Below are 14,896 nucleotides of genomic sequence, written 5' to 3' on the forward strand. Positions count from 1 at the left end.
TAAAATAAAAAAATCATAACTGCTTCCTTCTACTTTGCTTAGGAGACTCTACAAGTGTGCTATGGGGCCTAAAACACCTTCAAACAAAATTTCTGTTCTGAAAGCCAACAGCTGCTTCTTTTGTTTTAGGCCCAGTTGTGCATAGAGACCCATTAGCGCCACAAGACAAACAGGGGTATCCACTGTGGAGTGAAAAGCCTCATTTTCATGTGCACTATAGAAAAAATGAAAACAAAAACTGTCTTTAAAATAACATTTACAATATGAAATTTTTTCCTCCTCTAAACTGCATTATTTCCTGAAAAATAGTGAACACATTAAAGGGGTTGTCCCGCGCCGAAACGGGTTTTTTTTTTTTTTCAATAGCCCCCCCCCCCCCCCCGTTCGGCGCGAGACAAACCCGATACAGGGGTTAAACAAGAAAACCGCACAGTGCTTACCTGAATCCCCGCGCTCCGGTGACTTCTTACTTACCTGGTGAAGATGGCCGCCCGGGATCTTCTCCCTCGGTGGATCGCAGGTCTTCTGTGCGGTCCATTGCCGATTCCAGCCTCCTGATTGGCTGGAATCGGCACATGACGGGGCGGAGCTACAAGGAGCCACTCTCCGGCACGAGCGGCCCCATTCAGAAAAGAAGAAGACCGGACTGCGCAAGCGCGTCTAATCTGGCGATTAGACGCTGAAAATTAGACGGCACCATGGAGACGGGGACGCTAGCAACGGAACAGGTAAGTGAATAACTTCTGATAACTTCTGTATGGCTCATAATTAATGCACAATGTACATTACAAAGTGCATTAATATGGCCATACAGGGTTTCACAGTTGCAGGACGAACACCTCGATGAAAAAATGGATATGTCACAGTAGGGTTCAGTTAATATGGCCATACAGAAGTGTATAGACCCACTTGCTTTCGTGGGACAACCCCTTTAAGGGGTGTATTTTTTTAAATGGGTCATTTGTGGGGGGTATCAGTCGGGCAGCTATGGGCCTTTGCAATCTTGGCCAGATGTAGGAAAAGAAAATGTTCAAGAGGTTAAATTTGTAAGTCTAACATAGTATGTGCACTTGGGGCTCACAAGCGGAAGGCTAAGGAGTTAACCGGAAGGGACGTCAGAACCGAGCAGAGAGCAGGGCAGAAGGGGACACAGGAGCCACTGGAGGATTGCATGCTGAAGGATCAGCAGGCAGAAGAGCAGGTCCCGGAGGGGCAGTAGGACAGAGAGCACGGCCGGCGGGCGAGAGGTTCCGACGCTGAGCCGGCAGGTGACGTCATCGGTTGCTGAAGAGGTGTCGTCTACTGCTGCTAAGTATATTTTGTGTGTGCGAGTGCCTGTGTGTGCGTGCCAAAAAAACAATGTGTGAGCAGTTGCAAAGGCTCATGAGGACTGTTATCTATACCAGTGTTCCCCAACTCCAGTCCTCAGGGACCGCTAACAGGTCATGTTTTCAGGATTTCCTCAGTATTGCACAGGTGATGTAATTATTGTCAGTGCCTTAGACATTGCCACAGGTGTTCTTACTATAGGAGATCCTGAAAACATGACCTGTTGGTGGTCCCCGAGGACTGGAGTTGGGGACCCCTGATCTATACTACTTCCAGAAGCAAATTGTAGATCCCCATAAGGATGAGCTGCATGCCTGACAATGTATGCAGCCCTTGATCAGCCGATCGAGGGTGCATACGGTTATGAAAGATGCGTGCTCGTCGCACATTTGGAAGCCCAAATCCCTGATCTAAATGAGCGACTGGCAACACTGAGAGCCATTGACAACATGGAGTTTGCTGCTCATTAAAGCAGGCACATGCTAGGGTAGAGGTGGGGGCAGACGGTAATACGGAAAAGAGCAGGGGAAGCAGGCAGCTAGCTGGGTGACTGATAGAAGGGGTAGAGGTAGGAGAACCAGGGAGGCTACTCCTGAACTGGTACAACCCAACAAGTTTGCAAAGTTGGCAGATGAGGGGGATGCCATTACAGAGCCAGCACCGCTGCAGCATGACATGCCCTCTGAACACCAGGAAGATGACTGCTCAAGTGAGAAGGGGACGGGAAGCACAGTGCAAGCTAGACAGGTCCTGGTGGTGAGGGACTTGGGATAGATAGGGCAATCTGCCATAAAGCCCGGTATCGAACAGTACGTTGTCTTTCTGGCGCTCGAGTTTGACACATCGCGGATTGAATTGACAGATTACTGGGAGGGGCTGGTGAGGATCCAGCGGTCATGGTGCACATTGGCACCAATGAACAATTTCAGGGACCTAGGATCCAAACTTGGGTTGAGAACCAACAAGGTGGTTTTCTTGGAAATACTACCTGCACCACAAGCCACACTAGAAAGGCAACAGGATCTTAGGGAGGTAAACAAGTGGCTCCACAATTGGAGTAAGGAGGGGTTCGGGTTCCTGGAGAACTGGGCTGACTTTGCTGATGGCTACAGGCTCTACTGTAGGGACGGGCTACATCTTAATGGGTAGGGTTAAGCTGTGCTGTGGGGGGGGGGGGGCTAGAAGGCTGGAGGAGTGTTTAAACTAGGGACTGGGGCAGACCGTATAGATAAAAAAAACCAAGACCAAGTAATGGGAATGGGGGTGTTGAGCAGGGGGTGGGGTTAGAACAGACAGAACAGCCAATAGTACCATTAGTAGCACAGTGAATATAAAGAACAACCACCATATAAAAATTGTATAGCAACGAATGCAAGAAGTCTGATCGGTAAAGTGGGTGAGCTTGAAGTGGGAATGACTGATGAAAATTATGACAGTAGAAATAACAGAAACATGGCTTGATAATTGTGCGATTGGGCTGTGAATTTACAGGGTTACAATCTCTTCAGACGAGACGCAGGGAATGGAGAGGGGGAGGGGTATGTCCGTACGTTAAATCCTACTTAATGCTGAGGATACGGGAGGAGATAGGTGTATGAGATGAACATGTGGAATCACTGTGGGTAGAAATACAGTGGAAGAAAAAAAAAATCCTGATAGGGGTTTTCTATAGACCACCAAAAGCAACAGAAGAACCTGAAATATTATTGAGGCAAGAAGTGTCAAACCGCAATGAAATAATTATGGGGGACTTTAATTATCCAGATATAAGATGGGAAGACAAAACCTGTAAATCTCACAAGGGTGATAAGTACCTGAGAACAATTAAAGACAACTACCTTACCAAACTTGTGAAGGAGCCAACTAGAGGGAGGGCCACTCTGGACTTAGTACTAACAAACCAGACTGAATAATGATGGGTCAGGTCGAGGGACACTTGGGAAACAGTGACCACAATATAATTTCCAGCTGTCATTCAATAAGAAGCCTTATTAGGGAGCGACAAAAAACGAATCTTTAGCAGAGCAAAATTTGATCAGCTCAGAACCGCTAATCGGTAACATTAATTGGGACAGAGTCCTCAAAAACAAAAGCACAAATAAGTTGGAGAAGTTTAAAAAAATCCCAATTACCTCATGTGAGCAGTTCATACACTAGATAAGCTGGAGGCTTGGGTAGAAAAATGGCAAATGAAGTTCAATGTTGATAAAGGTAAGGTTCTGCACATGGGCAGGAGAAACAGATGTCACCAATATACTCTAAATGGGTACTGCTAGGGAAAAGGGAGATGGAAAAAGACCTGGGGGTACCAGTGGACTGTAGATTAAACTGGAGTAACCAATGCCAGTCAGCTGCTGCAAAAGCCAATAAAGTCTTGGGGTGCATTAAAAGAGGTATAGGGGTGAAGGGGCGAGGAACATTATTCTTCCACTATATAAGGCACTTGTCAGGCCTCGCATGGAATACTGCGTACAGATCTGGTAACTGGTGCTTAGGAAAGCTATTACAGCGCTTAAGGGAGTTCAAAGAAGGGTGACTAAATTAATAAATGGAACGAGGGCATCTGTCCCAAAATCTGCCTTAACCTAGGACTGCGACAGCAACAAGAGGGCATCCGCTCCGTCTAGAAGAAAGGTTGTCACCAACACAGAAGGCGGTTCTTTATTGTAAGATTAGCAAGATTGTGGAACGCAGCCTGTTGAGCGAGAGCAAAACAAACAAACACACACACACACACACACACACACACACACACGTCTATATCCTATATCATAGCACCCTAAAAAGACATTTATTCCCCTCTTCGACTCCTCTACCGATTTTGCCATCACCAGTCTCATTGCTCTTACAGTAAAGAACCTCCTAAAATGGTTAAACTAAATTACTGAAGTTTCCATGTGTGCTTCCAGAAAAGTAAACAATGGAAACCTCAAAAGCTTGTACATACTTCTATTGCAGTTGAGCAGTTAAAAAAAAAAAAAAAAATTAAATTCTTTTATTTTGGTGCTTTTAATAAATACAAAAATGTTTTTTTGGTTTGTTTTTGCCACTTATATGAAGCAGAATATGAAAAAAAAAAAAGTCAGAATCACTTGGATATGTAAACCTATATGGAGTTATTCTATGTTACAGTGATCATTAAGGTGCAGACAGGCTTGGTCTCTAAGTGGTTAACATCTTAGAACGTACGCATGAAAAAAAAATAAAAAAATTTCCAGCATATAAATAGAACTTTGCAGCTCTAAACAACTGTTCATGACCCAAGATGAGCCCAGAACTCAGTGGGAGGGTTTAAACCCCCCCCACTTCTGTTAACTTCACTGGGTTCTGCACCTTCGCTTCAGAATGGGCAGTTCCAGAAGATTCAAGTCAGTAAAATAGCATCTGCTAGATCAAGTTTGAGCACAAAGCCCTGGACTCCATGATCGGACCGGTTTCATACTTACCGGCCTCCCTCTTTCCTCACCATCAGTCCTGGAGCCCAGTGCTTGGTCTATACATTTGACTCCTCACTGCAGAAATGTCCACCTTATGAGTCCATTAGAAGCAGCACAGGACTACCGGAAGTAGTCCTCCATATTCATGAGTTGCAGGCTAGCCCCACCCACTAGATGCAAATTGCTGAACAGAGAAAAAATTGTGGGGTGCTGTGTGAGCAAGAATAACCTGATATTTAGTACTCTTGTATAAGACAGTTTCTGGTTAGCCCATAGAAGCATCACTTTTAATAGCCTTGGTCTTCTATACAGTCTTTATCACATTGACCTCTACGCAGCCCATTTATATTAAGGACTACTTCCTGTAGTTTTATGTGCCGCTACTAAGAATACGCAAGAATGATGTGAGGATATTGCACACATGACATGTTGCTGCAGTTAGCATTACAGACGCTGACAGGTTCCCTTTAATCCTTGCATTGGGCCCTTAGGTGCTAGGACAGGTTCCATGCATGCCATCCTAATAGTTACAGCCTTGTCACGAACGATGACCCACTGAAATATAGTCTGGCTAGTTAAACATCTCATAGATGTGTGAAAGCAGGTCAGAGGATTGACAGCCACCACTAGCACCTGAAGCTTGTCTGGGCAGTCACTATGCAACAGGAGAGCAACGTAAAAGCCAGAGCCATCTGATAATATAAAAAGTTTTATTCTAGAAAAAAAAAAAGTTGGTCAATACAAACGCATACAAAAGGGAAAACATTTTTGGCTCATAAATCAGTCAGTGAATCAGTGTACGCAGCAATTTCATCTGAGTCAAGTAAGAAGTGCAATAATGCAATAGTACATGTCTAATGTGCGCCTCAGCAGAAGAGACTTCATGTCCACGGGGAAAATCAGGCCCGCTACGGATTCTCCATGGAGAATCTGCAGCGGGTCCCTCCTGCCCCGCGGACATGAGCGCTGAAAATAGGAATTTAAAAGAATTTACCCATCCGTAGCGGGCGGGGAAAGCCTTCTCTTCCTCACGGCCGGATCTTCTTTTTCGGCCGGCGGATGAACTCGTCACGGCTGCGGCACGTCACCGACGTGCCGCGCGCATGCGCCGGGCACATCCGCCGAGCCGAAGCAAGAAAGATCCGGCCGTGAGGAAGAGAAGACCTTCCCCGTCCACTCCGGATGGGTAAATTCTTTTAAATTCCTATTTTAGGTCTCCCGCGGATCCGGATGGCTTCCATAGGCTTCAATAGAAGCCCGCGGGAGCCGTCCCCGCGGGAGACCCGCATGAAAATGGAGCATGGTCCAGATTTTTTCATGCTCCATTTTTTTTTTAAATCCCTTTTATTGACCATCCGCGGGTATTTATCTACCCCACGGGTGGTCAATGCATCCCTATGGGGTGCGGATCCGCGGGCGGGAGAAGAGTTAAAATCTGCTGCGGATTTTAATTCTTCTTTTGCCTGTGGACATGAGCCCTTAGGCTCTTGTTCACATCTGCATCATTGGCTTCCTTCTAGGTTGAGGAGTCCATTGAGACAGATTGGCCCTTGCATTGTAGTCTGCTAAAGACAAGAACCATGATGGAGATGTGAACAGTCTTAAAGATGTTGAGGAATGATTGGTTTTGTTAAACCACGGACTCCATAAGTTACTGCAGCATGGAGGCAGTTCTCTACAATAAAGCAGCGTAATGTGTTAATTATTGGCTATAGAAAAAGGCTTCCAAAAAGGAGAAAATAAAAATCTATAGCGGAAAAAAATGCAGATAGAAAATAGTCACTTAAGGTTTAAGGCACTTGAGCTCCATAAGAGGTTTTAAGATTTGCTTTAGATCTGTGATCACACTTCCCTTCAATAATACTGAAAAACTGTCACATTTCAATAAAGTACATTTGTGCTTCACATGCAAAGAGAAGTCAGTCATTTTAAGCATACAGTAACGTCTATTCCTTCCCTCACACCAAGGCGTGTTTGGCGCCCATCAAGGATGTCGGGAACAGGATTTTTAAGGCATTTCACAGATTTTTACACCAGATTTAAATGCAATATTTATGCAATTCTTCATCAAGAGGTCATCTAGGAAGATGCAGACCATGTATTAGACGGTGCAACATCTCATGAAGTCAACTGTTCTAGTGCAGGAGTTGTGGTAATAAGGCTCCGTGGGGTCACAGTATTTGATATAAAGCAACAACTTGTGAAAGACTTTGGTTTAATCAGATTCTCTCAGCTAGTAGTCTAGTTCACAAGTCCTGCAGAAGGCACATTTTACCAGACGGTACAAGGAAACCTCTCCGCACCGCTGGTCTGGTTTTAAGAAAGCTTTTCAAAACTCAAATAAGGCAACAGCTTTTTGATTATAGCCATCTTCAGATGATGCAGAAGACAGTCATCCAGAACCGTAGACACTCGCTAGTGGTTATTGGCTCATGCCGTCCGTCCTAGTTATTCACTTCAGGGAGTCTTCTTCACATAAGAGTTTCCTACCCAGTGTATATGACAAAGTTCCCAGCTGCTGAAGGACCAGCCCACTTCTCAATCGCCTTCAGCTCCATCCCAGTGGGAAGCAAGGACAACCTGCCTTATGGACGGAATTTAGGGGGTTCTCAGCAAAAGACCATCTGCTTCAGAAAAACCGAGATAAATCCCAGCTTATTGAGCATCATCTTTCAACAAGTCATGCAACGAGGACGTATATCTGTGATGGGTGGATTGGGATCGATCTACAAAGAAAATAAAAAGTTGGCGTTTAACTTGGTTAAATGCAAGCATTTACAATATGACGGAAACATTTGAGTATAAACACATCCTGCTCCTCAGGGCCGGATTATAAGGATGGCTTCCACCCATGGTACAAAATTAATGCAGCAATGTGGGGTCTGAGGGTCAGATCTCTGGCTGGTGTGGCCATTTCCATATAGTAGTGGCTTTAGATGCATACCAATTCCGAGGAATGTGGCAGTTAGGAGGCTCTGACGACTAAGGGCCTTTATACACAGGAGGACCATTGGGGCATCCTGTTGGGCACTTAAGCGCTCAGTGTTCACTGCCGCTCCTATGCCTTCACACCAGAGCGATAATGGCTCCCTGCATGTAGGTGGAACATGCCAAAACCTTCCAAAGTAATAGCAGCGGCAGTCATTCAGAGAGCCAACAACCAGTTTCGTACGACCCAGCGAGTAACTGAACAAGTTGGTCTAACAGCGATGACAAAGCCTTGCCTTTAGTGACCAGCAGTCGTGTTTTCTAGTCTGGAGGACATCAGCAGGTTTGAGACTACATGTCTACAATCTGGAGCTCCAGGAATGGCATAGTCCATATACAAGTTGCTGATTTAAACTAATGCATTAAAGAGTAAAAGCTAGTTGATCCGCACAGATGGCATTCATTCCATCCAAGTAGAACTACATCACTGGTCACGAGTTGTCCTAAAGCAGATAGCCCTACCACGGTGGAGGAGCTAGAGACCACCAACACTTACCTCAGAATAGAGAGGAGGGGGTCTGTTTCTGAACTCCTGAATGTAAGCAAAGAACGGTCCTTCCAGAATACAGCCCATACTAGCATGGCGTGGAGGAGCTAGGCGGTTCTCAACTTCCTCTTCTGACACAAGAGACGAATATTCAGGAGGAGCTACAATAAGAGACAGCAAGTTTTAGGACTCCATACGCTGTGTTATCCAGGGTACCCCAACATCAGAGTGGCTTACTTACGTTCTGGTTGCTCTGGGGCGGTCATATACCGCCAGTCCATATTAACACTGTACTGACTACCCACACTAGACGTGCGGCTTCCAAAAGGATGGAGTGGAATCGTTCCAATCACCAATGGTAGCTCCAAGAGCAGTTTTGAGGCACCAGGAATTTCCACACATACCTAAGACAGAAAGTTTAGAGGGGTTGGCCCACCAATAAATATATTGTATAGATCACAAGAAACAAAGTGTTTGCCCATTATAACCCCTTTACAACATATGATCTAGTCCATCTAATAAGCCACGTGTGTGTGCGTGCACACACTGTGTGTGCGCGCGTGCGTGTCTGTACACACACACACACACACACACACACACACACACACACACACACACACACACACACACACACACACACACACACACACCTCCTCCAGGTCACCTCACTTCCAGCCAGATCCTCTTCCTGTGGAGTTATGTACATTGCCGGCATTATGTTTCCTGCAGGTCAGTGTACCTGGTCACTAGTGACGTAAGCGTTCACTGCCTAGCAGGAAATGCCCAATGCTCGGCGGCCTGCTTTAGCACGACTGCGCATGTGCAATATCTTGTCGCTAGAGTTACATATACTATATGAAACACTATCAGCAAACATAGCGCTAAAGCAGGCCGTTGAGGATTCGGAATTCCCTGCTAGGCAGTGAACGCTATGTCACCAGTGACCAGGTACACTGACTTGCAGGAAGCAAAATGCTGGCAATGTATGCTACATAGCAGGAAGAGGATCTGGTCGGATGGAGGTGAGGTGACCCAGGGAACTGGAGGAGCCAGGAGAAGATGTAGTAAGAAGATGGATGGAAGTAAAAGGAAAGTACTGTTTCTTTTTCCCCAATGCGCCCCTGTAAACCTCAGTGACTTTCTGCTGAATGTGATCAATAAGGAGGCTTTACCTTCAGAGCATACTCCACTCTAATAATTCGGCATTGCATAATAGAGGGTCCGAGGGGAGGGATCTTCAGAGCTCTCCCATGCCAGGTTTCTCGCTTCCCTGCAGGTACTGCATCTCCAGCCAAGGTAGCCACTACACACTTCTTTTGTTTCAATGTACCACGTGCAATAAAGGTCTGAGACTGTATTATGGCAGCTTTAGGCACAACTGTTCGACTAGTACAATTGTCAATCTCAGCAAAAATTGGGATTACTTCACCTGGAAAAGGAGAGGGGAAAAAAAAAAAAAGTTAGGCCCAACTTCCACGTGCAGATTTCACTTATAAAATCCGTGCATGGCCCCCGCACTGGAGATCCGTGCAACTTGCTGCCCATAGGGATGCATTAGCATCTGTAGGGCAGCTAAAAGCATGTGGATAGGATTTCTTCCTGGCATGCGGGTTGCACGCACGGGAAGAAATGGCAGCATGCTCAATTTTCCTGTGGGTCTCCCGTACGGACGGCTCCCATCGAAGCCTATGAAAGCTGTCCGTATCCGCAGCACAGCGGTTTGTGCTGTGCCAGATATGCAGAAGAGCAGGGGATTTAATAATTAAAAAAAAAAGTTTACGGCGCATGCACACGACACGCTGCCGTCGTGCCGAGCACATCCGTTGGCAGAAAGACAGAAGATCCAGCCTGCACTGAGGAGAGCCCCACTGCGTCTGGAGAGGGTAAGAAAATATTTTCCCCTCTTCATGGCCGCGGGCACACAGATGCCACTGCAGGATTCAGCACTGGAATCTGTGCGTGCAAGTGGGCATGAGGCCTTAGGGTAACTGGTGTAGAAACTTTTAGGCCTCGTTCACACAGACTACAAAATAAAAGAACCACTTTTATCAGGACTTCTATCTCAGTCATCAAAGCAATCCATTAGATAAGTTGACCTGATGTGTGGGACTATGAGATACAACACTGTTCAATCCTTCCATATGAAGACAATGCAAGCATCTGCACCAACCTGGAGTATATCCCTTCCGGTCAATCTTGGCAGTGACAGAGATTTGTCCCAGGTTGCAGTACCAGGCATGTGCCATCTTCTCTTTAGTGCCCGCCTGAGGAGCCTTAAGACAGAAAATAAAGGTTTAGCTCAGTTTCTTAAGTGTAAACTACACTGAAACCAGAAGGCTTCTAATAACTGATAGACAACTGCCCTGCCACCCAACAGCGCCTGGCGCCCCTGGCAGCTCCTCCCTTACCAGCAGGTCTGGAGTGTTGATATCAATGGGTTCAATCACAGTAAATTCCTTCTTGGTCTTCTTGACTGTTGACCACGGACGGTGCAGTTTGGCTTTGATCCAGTAGCGAACACATCCATGCTTTCCTTCAAAGGAGGTCACCAGGTTCCTGTAAGATGCAGCCATGGCAAATTAGAAGATAAAGCGCGAAGACAGAGGTGTTGAACCTCCAAGTAATACAGCAGCCATGCAGTCTGCTGACAGGCAACGTCGGGGAATCCCTCACACTTACACTTGTTGCTAGAAGGACAACTCCTGTCATACTACTGCGAGGGCAGCAATGCATGCACCTCCCAGAGACCGTGCTCACTAGACATGACCATACACTATAGAGACATGCTGAGACATAGTGTCCTTCCAGCATCTCCCCCCTTCCTTCCCCATATGCTTTGGCAGGAATCTGGCTACAACATAACACTTTTGCTATGACACTTGGTTTTGTGGTATTAACAGGTTACAGCAGCAGTTACACTGGCAGAGCGGGGGCACAGAACAGATGCCCAGTAGGCAGAAAGCTTCATCTGCAGTGCCATCAGACTGCGCAAATACTTACTCAGGCAACTGGAAGGTGAAGGGAAACTCGTGTCTTCCTGCCGGTAGAACAGTAAGACTGCCGTCATCTGCAGGGAAAGAGAAGGAAGAGATGAGAAGCTGCGATTCTACCAGCACCGCTTGCTTCCCCTCCATCTACCGGCCCTTTAACTTTGTGGTTAGGTCACATGCTTGGGCTTTAAATGGTTCAGTATGTCACCTTACAGGAAGCCACAAGACAACTGTAAACACATCTGTCTCCTGCGCAGAACGGCATCTCCACGGCCGGGGAAGGGTCACCCCTCAGCAGGAGGAGGGAGTCACATCCCCCTAGCCTCCCCAAGACGCACGGGCCACTCTCCCCGGACATACAGACGCACGGGCCACTCTCCCCGGACATACAGCCATGGCAGTGAGGCGACACTCACACTGATCTCTGCTATATTTTAGCGCCCCTCATCTGCCGCTCTAATGGGGAGGGGGCATCCTAAACACAGAATATTTACAGACACCCGTAAGATCAGCCAGTCTGCCCAGCAGAACCCCCAGCTCGGCTGGCCGGCAACAGGGAGCCCCAGCTCGGCTGGCCGGCAACAGGGAGCCCCAGCTCGGCTGGCCGGCAACAGGGAGCCCCAGCTCGGCCGGCCGGCAACAGGGAGCCCCAGCTCGGCCGGCCGGCAACAGGGAGCCCCAGCTCGGCCGGCCGGCAACAGGGAGCCCCAGCTCGGCCGGCCGGCAACAGGGAGCCCCAGCTCGGCCGGCCGGCAACAGGGAGCCCCAGCTCGGCCGGCCGGCAACAGGGAGCCCCAGCTCGGCCGGCCGGCAACAGGGAGCCCCAGCTCAGCCACTCACCTGCCTGCAGCAGCGTCTCCCGCAGGCTCAGGTACTCCACCTCGTCGCTGTAGTTCTGGGTGTAGGCGGTGCTGGAGCCGGCGCTGCGGGACTCCGTCCAGTGGACTTTGGCGTACCCGCCGGCGTGCAACTTCACCGACTCCACCCGGGCGTCAGCCAGCAGCTCCAGCAGCACCTTCCCGGACACCGCGTCCCCGCCACCGAACACCGGGGGCCCGTCCTCATCCACCGCCCCGGACAGCTCCACAGCGAATCGCTTCACCTTCTCGAAAATCATACTTGACAGAGCGCTAGCGCAGCTCCGGGCGGCGGCCTTATATATAAAGAGAAGGGAGGGCGGGGCTACGACGGTCAACAACACCATTTTAGCCAATGGCAGCCCCACCAGGGCGGGACGACAACACTGGGCGGGGCCACACTATGAACGCCCGAAACCAAGGCGGCAGCTCCAAGTTCTCTTCTGCAAAACAAGCGAAGTAACAACAACAGCCGCTGAGAGGAGTCACCACCAGGGGGCAGCACTGCTCTGAGAGGTGTCACCACCAGGGGGCAGTACGATACTAAGAGGACTCACCACCTGGGGGCAGACATCATTTTCCAACAAAGTTTGGTGAAGCTCCGCCCAGCAGGCACACAATTCGGTAGTGGGACTCCAATTTAAAGGAAAAGGCTGCATCTGTAAGCAAAAATCATCCGTCCGTCCAGCAGTAAGCGTGAAAACAGAGCGTCCGTGCAAATTTCACACAAAGTCCTCAGAAATCCATCAGAGCAAGCAGAGAATTAGACGTCCCGCAGCCGACTATGCGGACGATTCTGCGCAAATGTTTGTGATGTTATCCCTACCAACTACAATTGTATCCCTGATGATAAAGTGCAGCAACTCGCTATCCGCAACGGTATGAAAACTAATGGAAAGCGATGGTTTCAGGGAATCTTTAGTGATGAAGCCGCCTTCCCCCCTTTGGGAACAAATGAGCCTCATACAACGGTCAGAAAAAAAAACAAAAAATCAGAAGATGGCGGCAGAAAATCCTCTTGTTTATTGTGAGTGGGCCCGTCTTTTGCGTGACAACATGTAGTTTTTGTTGGTACCATTTTGGAACACATACGACATTTGGATCGCTTTTTAGTCGATTTTCTCTTGGCGATGTGATGCGAGCGCGGTGCAGTCATCCCGTCACACAGCGGGGGTGTTCCCATGTGATGCGCCCCAATACACAGCCATGGCCCACCTCTGATGTGTCAGATCACTCTTGGCATAGTCTACAGCAGGTGTCTATGGTGACATTACTTGGTGGATAGAATATACAGGTATACTACGTTACTATGTTACACTAAGGCCTCATGTCCACGGGCAAAATAAGAATTAAAATCCGCAGCAGATTTTAACTCTTCTCCTGCCCGCGGATCCGCACCCCATAGGGATGCATTGACCACCCGCGGGTAGATAAATACCCGCGGATGGTCAATAAAAGGGATTTTAAAAAAAATGGAGCATGAAAAAATCTGGACCATGCTCCATTTTCGTGCGGGTCTCCCGCGGGGACGGCTCCCGCGGGCTTCTATTGAAGCCTATGGAAGCCGTCCGGATCCGCGGGAGACCTAAAATAGGAATTTAAAAGAATTTACCCATCCGTAGCGGGCGGGGAAGGTCTTCTCTTCCTCACGGCCGCATCTTTCTTGCTTCGGCTCGGCGGATGTGCCCGGCGCATGCGCGCGGCATGTCGGCGACGTGCCGCAGCCGTGATGAGTTCATCCGCCGGCCGAAAAAGAAGATCCGGCCGTGAGGAAGAGAAGGCTTTCCCCGTCCGCTACGGATGGGTAAATTCTTTTAAATTCTTATTTTCAGCGCTCATGTCCGCGGGGCAGGAGGGACCCGCTGCAGATTCTCCATGTAGAATCCGTAGCGGGCCTGATTTTCCCCGTGGACATGAGGCCTAAATGTATCCGTTGTTATGGAAACACAAAGCAGATGAAGCCAATGAAGAAGTTATCTGTATTTGACATCTACAACCTGCATTGCCTGAATCCCACACGTTTAGTGGTAACAGAAGTACCAATAGGTGGTTCATATTCATCCTACCACTTAGGGGGTTGTCTGGTTTACAAAATTCAATTAGGGAATTTAAAGCAGTTCTAAAAAAATCTCTCTTCCCCTGGAGGTGCTGGCATGTTGTAGATGAGCCATACAAGTTGGGATTGGAAAACCCCTTTAACCTTTTCCAATCCACTGTCTGACGTCTGAAGACATTCTGATTGAAGGCTGTACAGCCCCAATGTCAAAAGACGTCCGGCAGGGTATTCTTACTGTATATTACTGGCTGCTCTGTTGTCGGGGGCCTCTTCAGTATATCCCATACCGCATCACTGGCTTTAGCCAGCAGATGGCGCCATTGTATAATGGCAGAAAGAGAAAGCCCCCTAGGAAACACTGAATCTAAAATTGGATTGCAAAGGGTTAAACACTGAAGTACTTTATGGTTTATGCCATTTTAGCTGTAAAGGAAGGCACACGGCTAGAGATGAGCGAGCATACTCTCTAAGGGTAACTACTCCAGCGAGTAGTGCCTTAGTCGAGTATCTGCCCGCTCGTCTCTAAAAATTTGGCTGCCGGCGTGGGTGACAGGTGAGTTGCGGTGGTGAGCAGGGGGGAGCGGGGGGGAGAGAGAGATCCCCGCCAGCCCCCGAATCTTTAGAGACGAGCGGGCAGATACTCAACTAAGGCACTGCTCGCTCGAGTAGTTAGCCTTAGAGAGTATACTCGCTCATCTCTACACACGGCCGTGTCGCCACTAACGAACCCATCTTCATTTTGGCTGAGCTTA

General features: G+C 48.2%; 1 protein-coding gene across 1 annotated transcript; it reads right to left on the reverse strand.

Moving 5' to 3' along the window:
- Positions 1 to 5,462: 5,462 nt before the first annotated feature.
- Positions 5,463 to 12,375, reverse strand: ARRDC2 (arrestin domain containing 2). The gene is made up of 8 exons (XM_066604572.1): positions 12,072 to 12,375; positions 11,242 to 11,308; positions 10,650 to 10,797; positions 10,412 to 10,514; positions 9,414 to 9,670; positions 8,483 to 8,645; positions 8,251 to 8,402; positions 5,463 to 7,492 (listed from the first exon to the last, which is right to left on the reverse strand). The coding sequence occupies exons 1-8, from the start codon at positions 12,346 to 12,348 to the stop codon at positions 7,439 to 7,441; spliced, it is 1,221 nt and encodes a 406-aa protein (XP_066460669.1). The 5' UTR covers positions 12,349 to 12,375; the 3' UTR covers positions 5,463 to 7,438.
- Between the last annotated feature and the right edge of the window lie 2,521 nt (positions 12,376 to 14,896).

The sequence above is a fragment of the Eleutherodactylus coqui genome, chromosome 5 (genome assembly GCF_035609145.1).
Source record: "Eleutherodactylus coqui strain aEleCoq1 chromosome 5, aEleCoq1.hap1, whole genome shotgun sequence".
Classification (NCBI taxonomy): domain Eukaryota; kingdom Metazoa; phylum Chordata; class Amphibia; order Anura; family Eleutherodactylidae; genus Eleutherodactylus; species Eleutherodactylus coqui.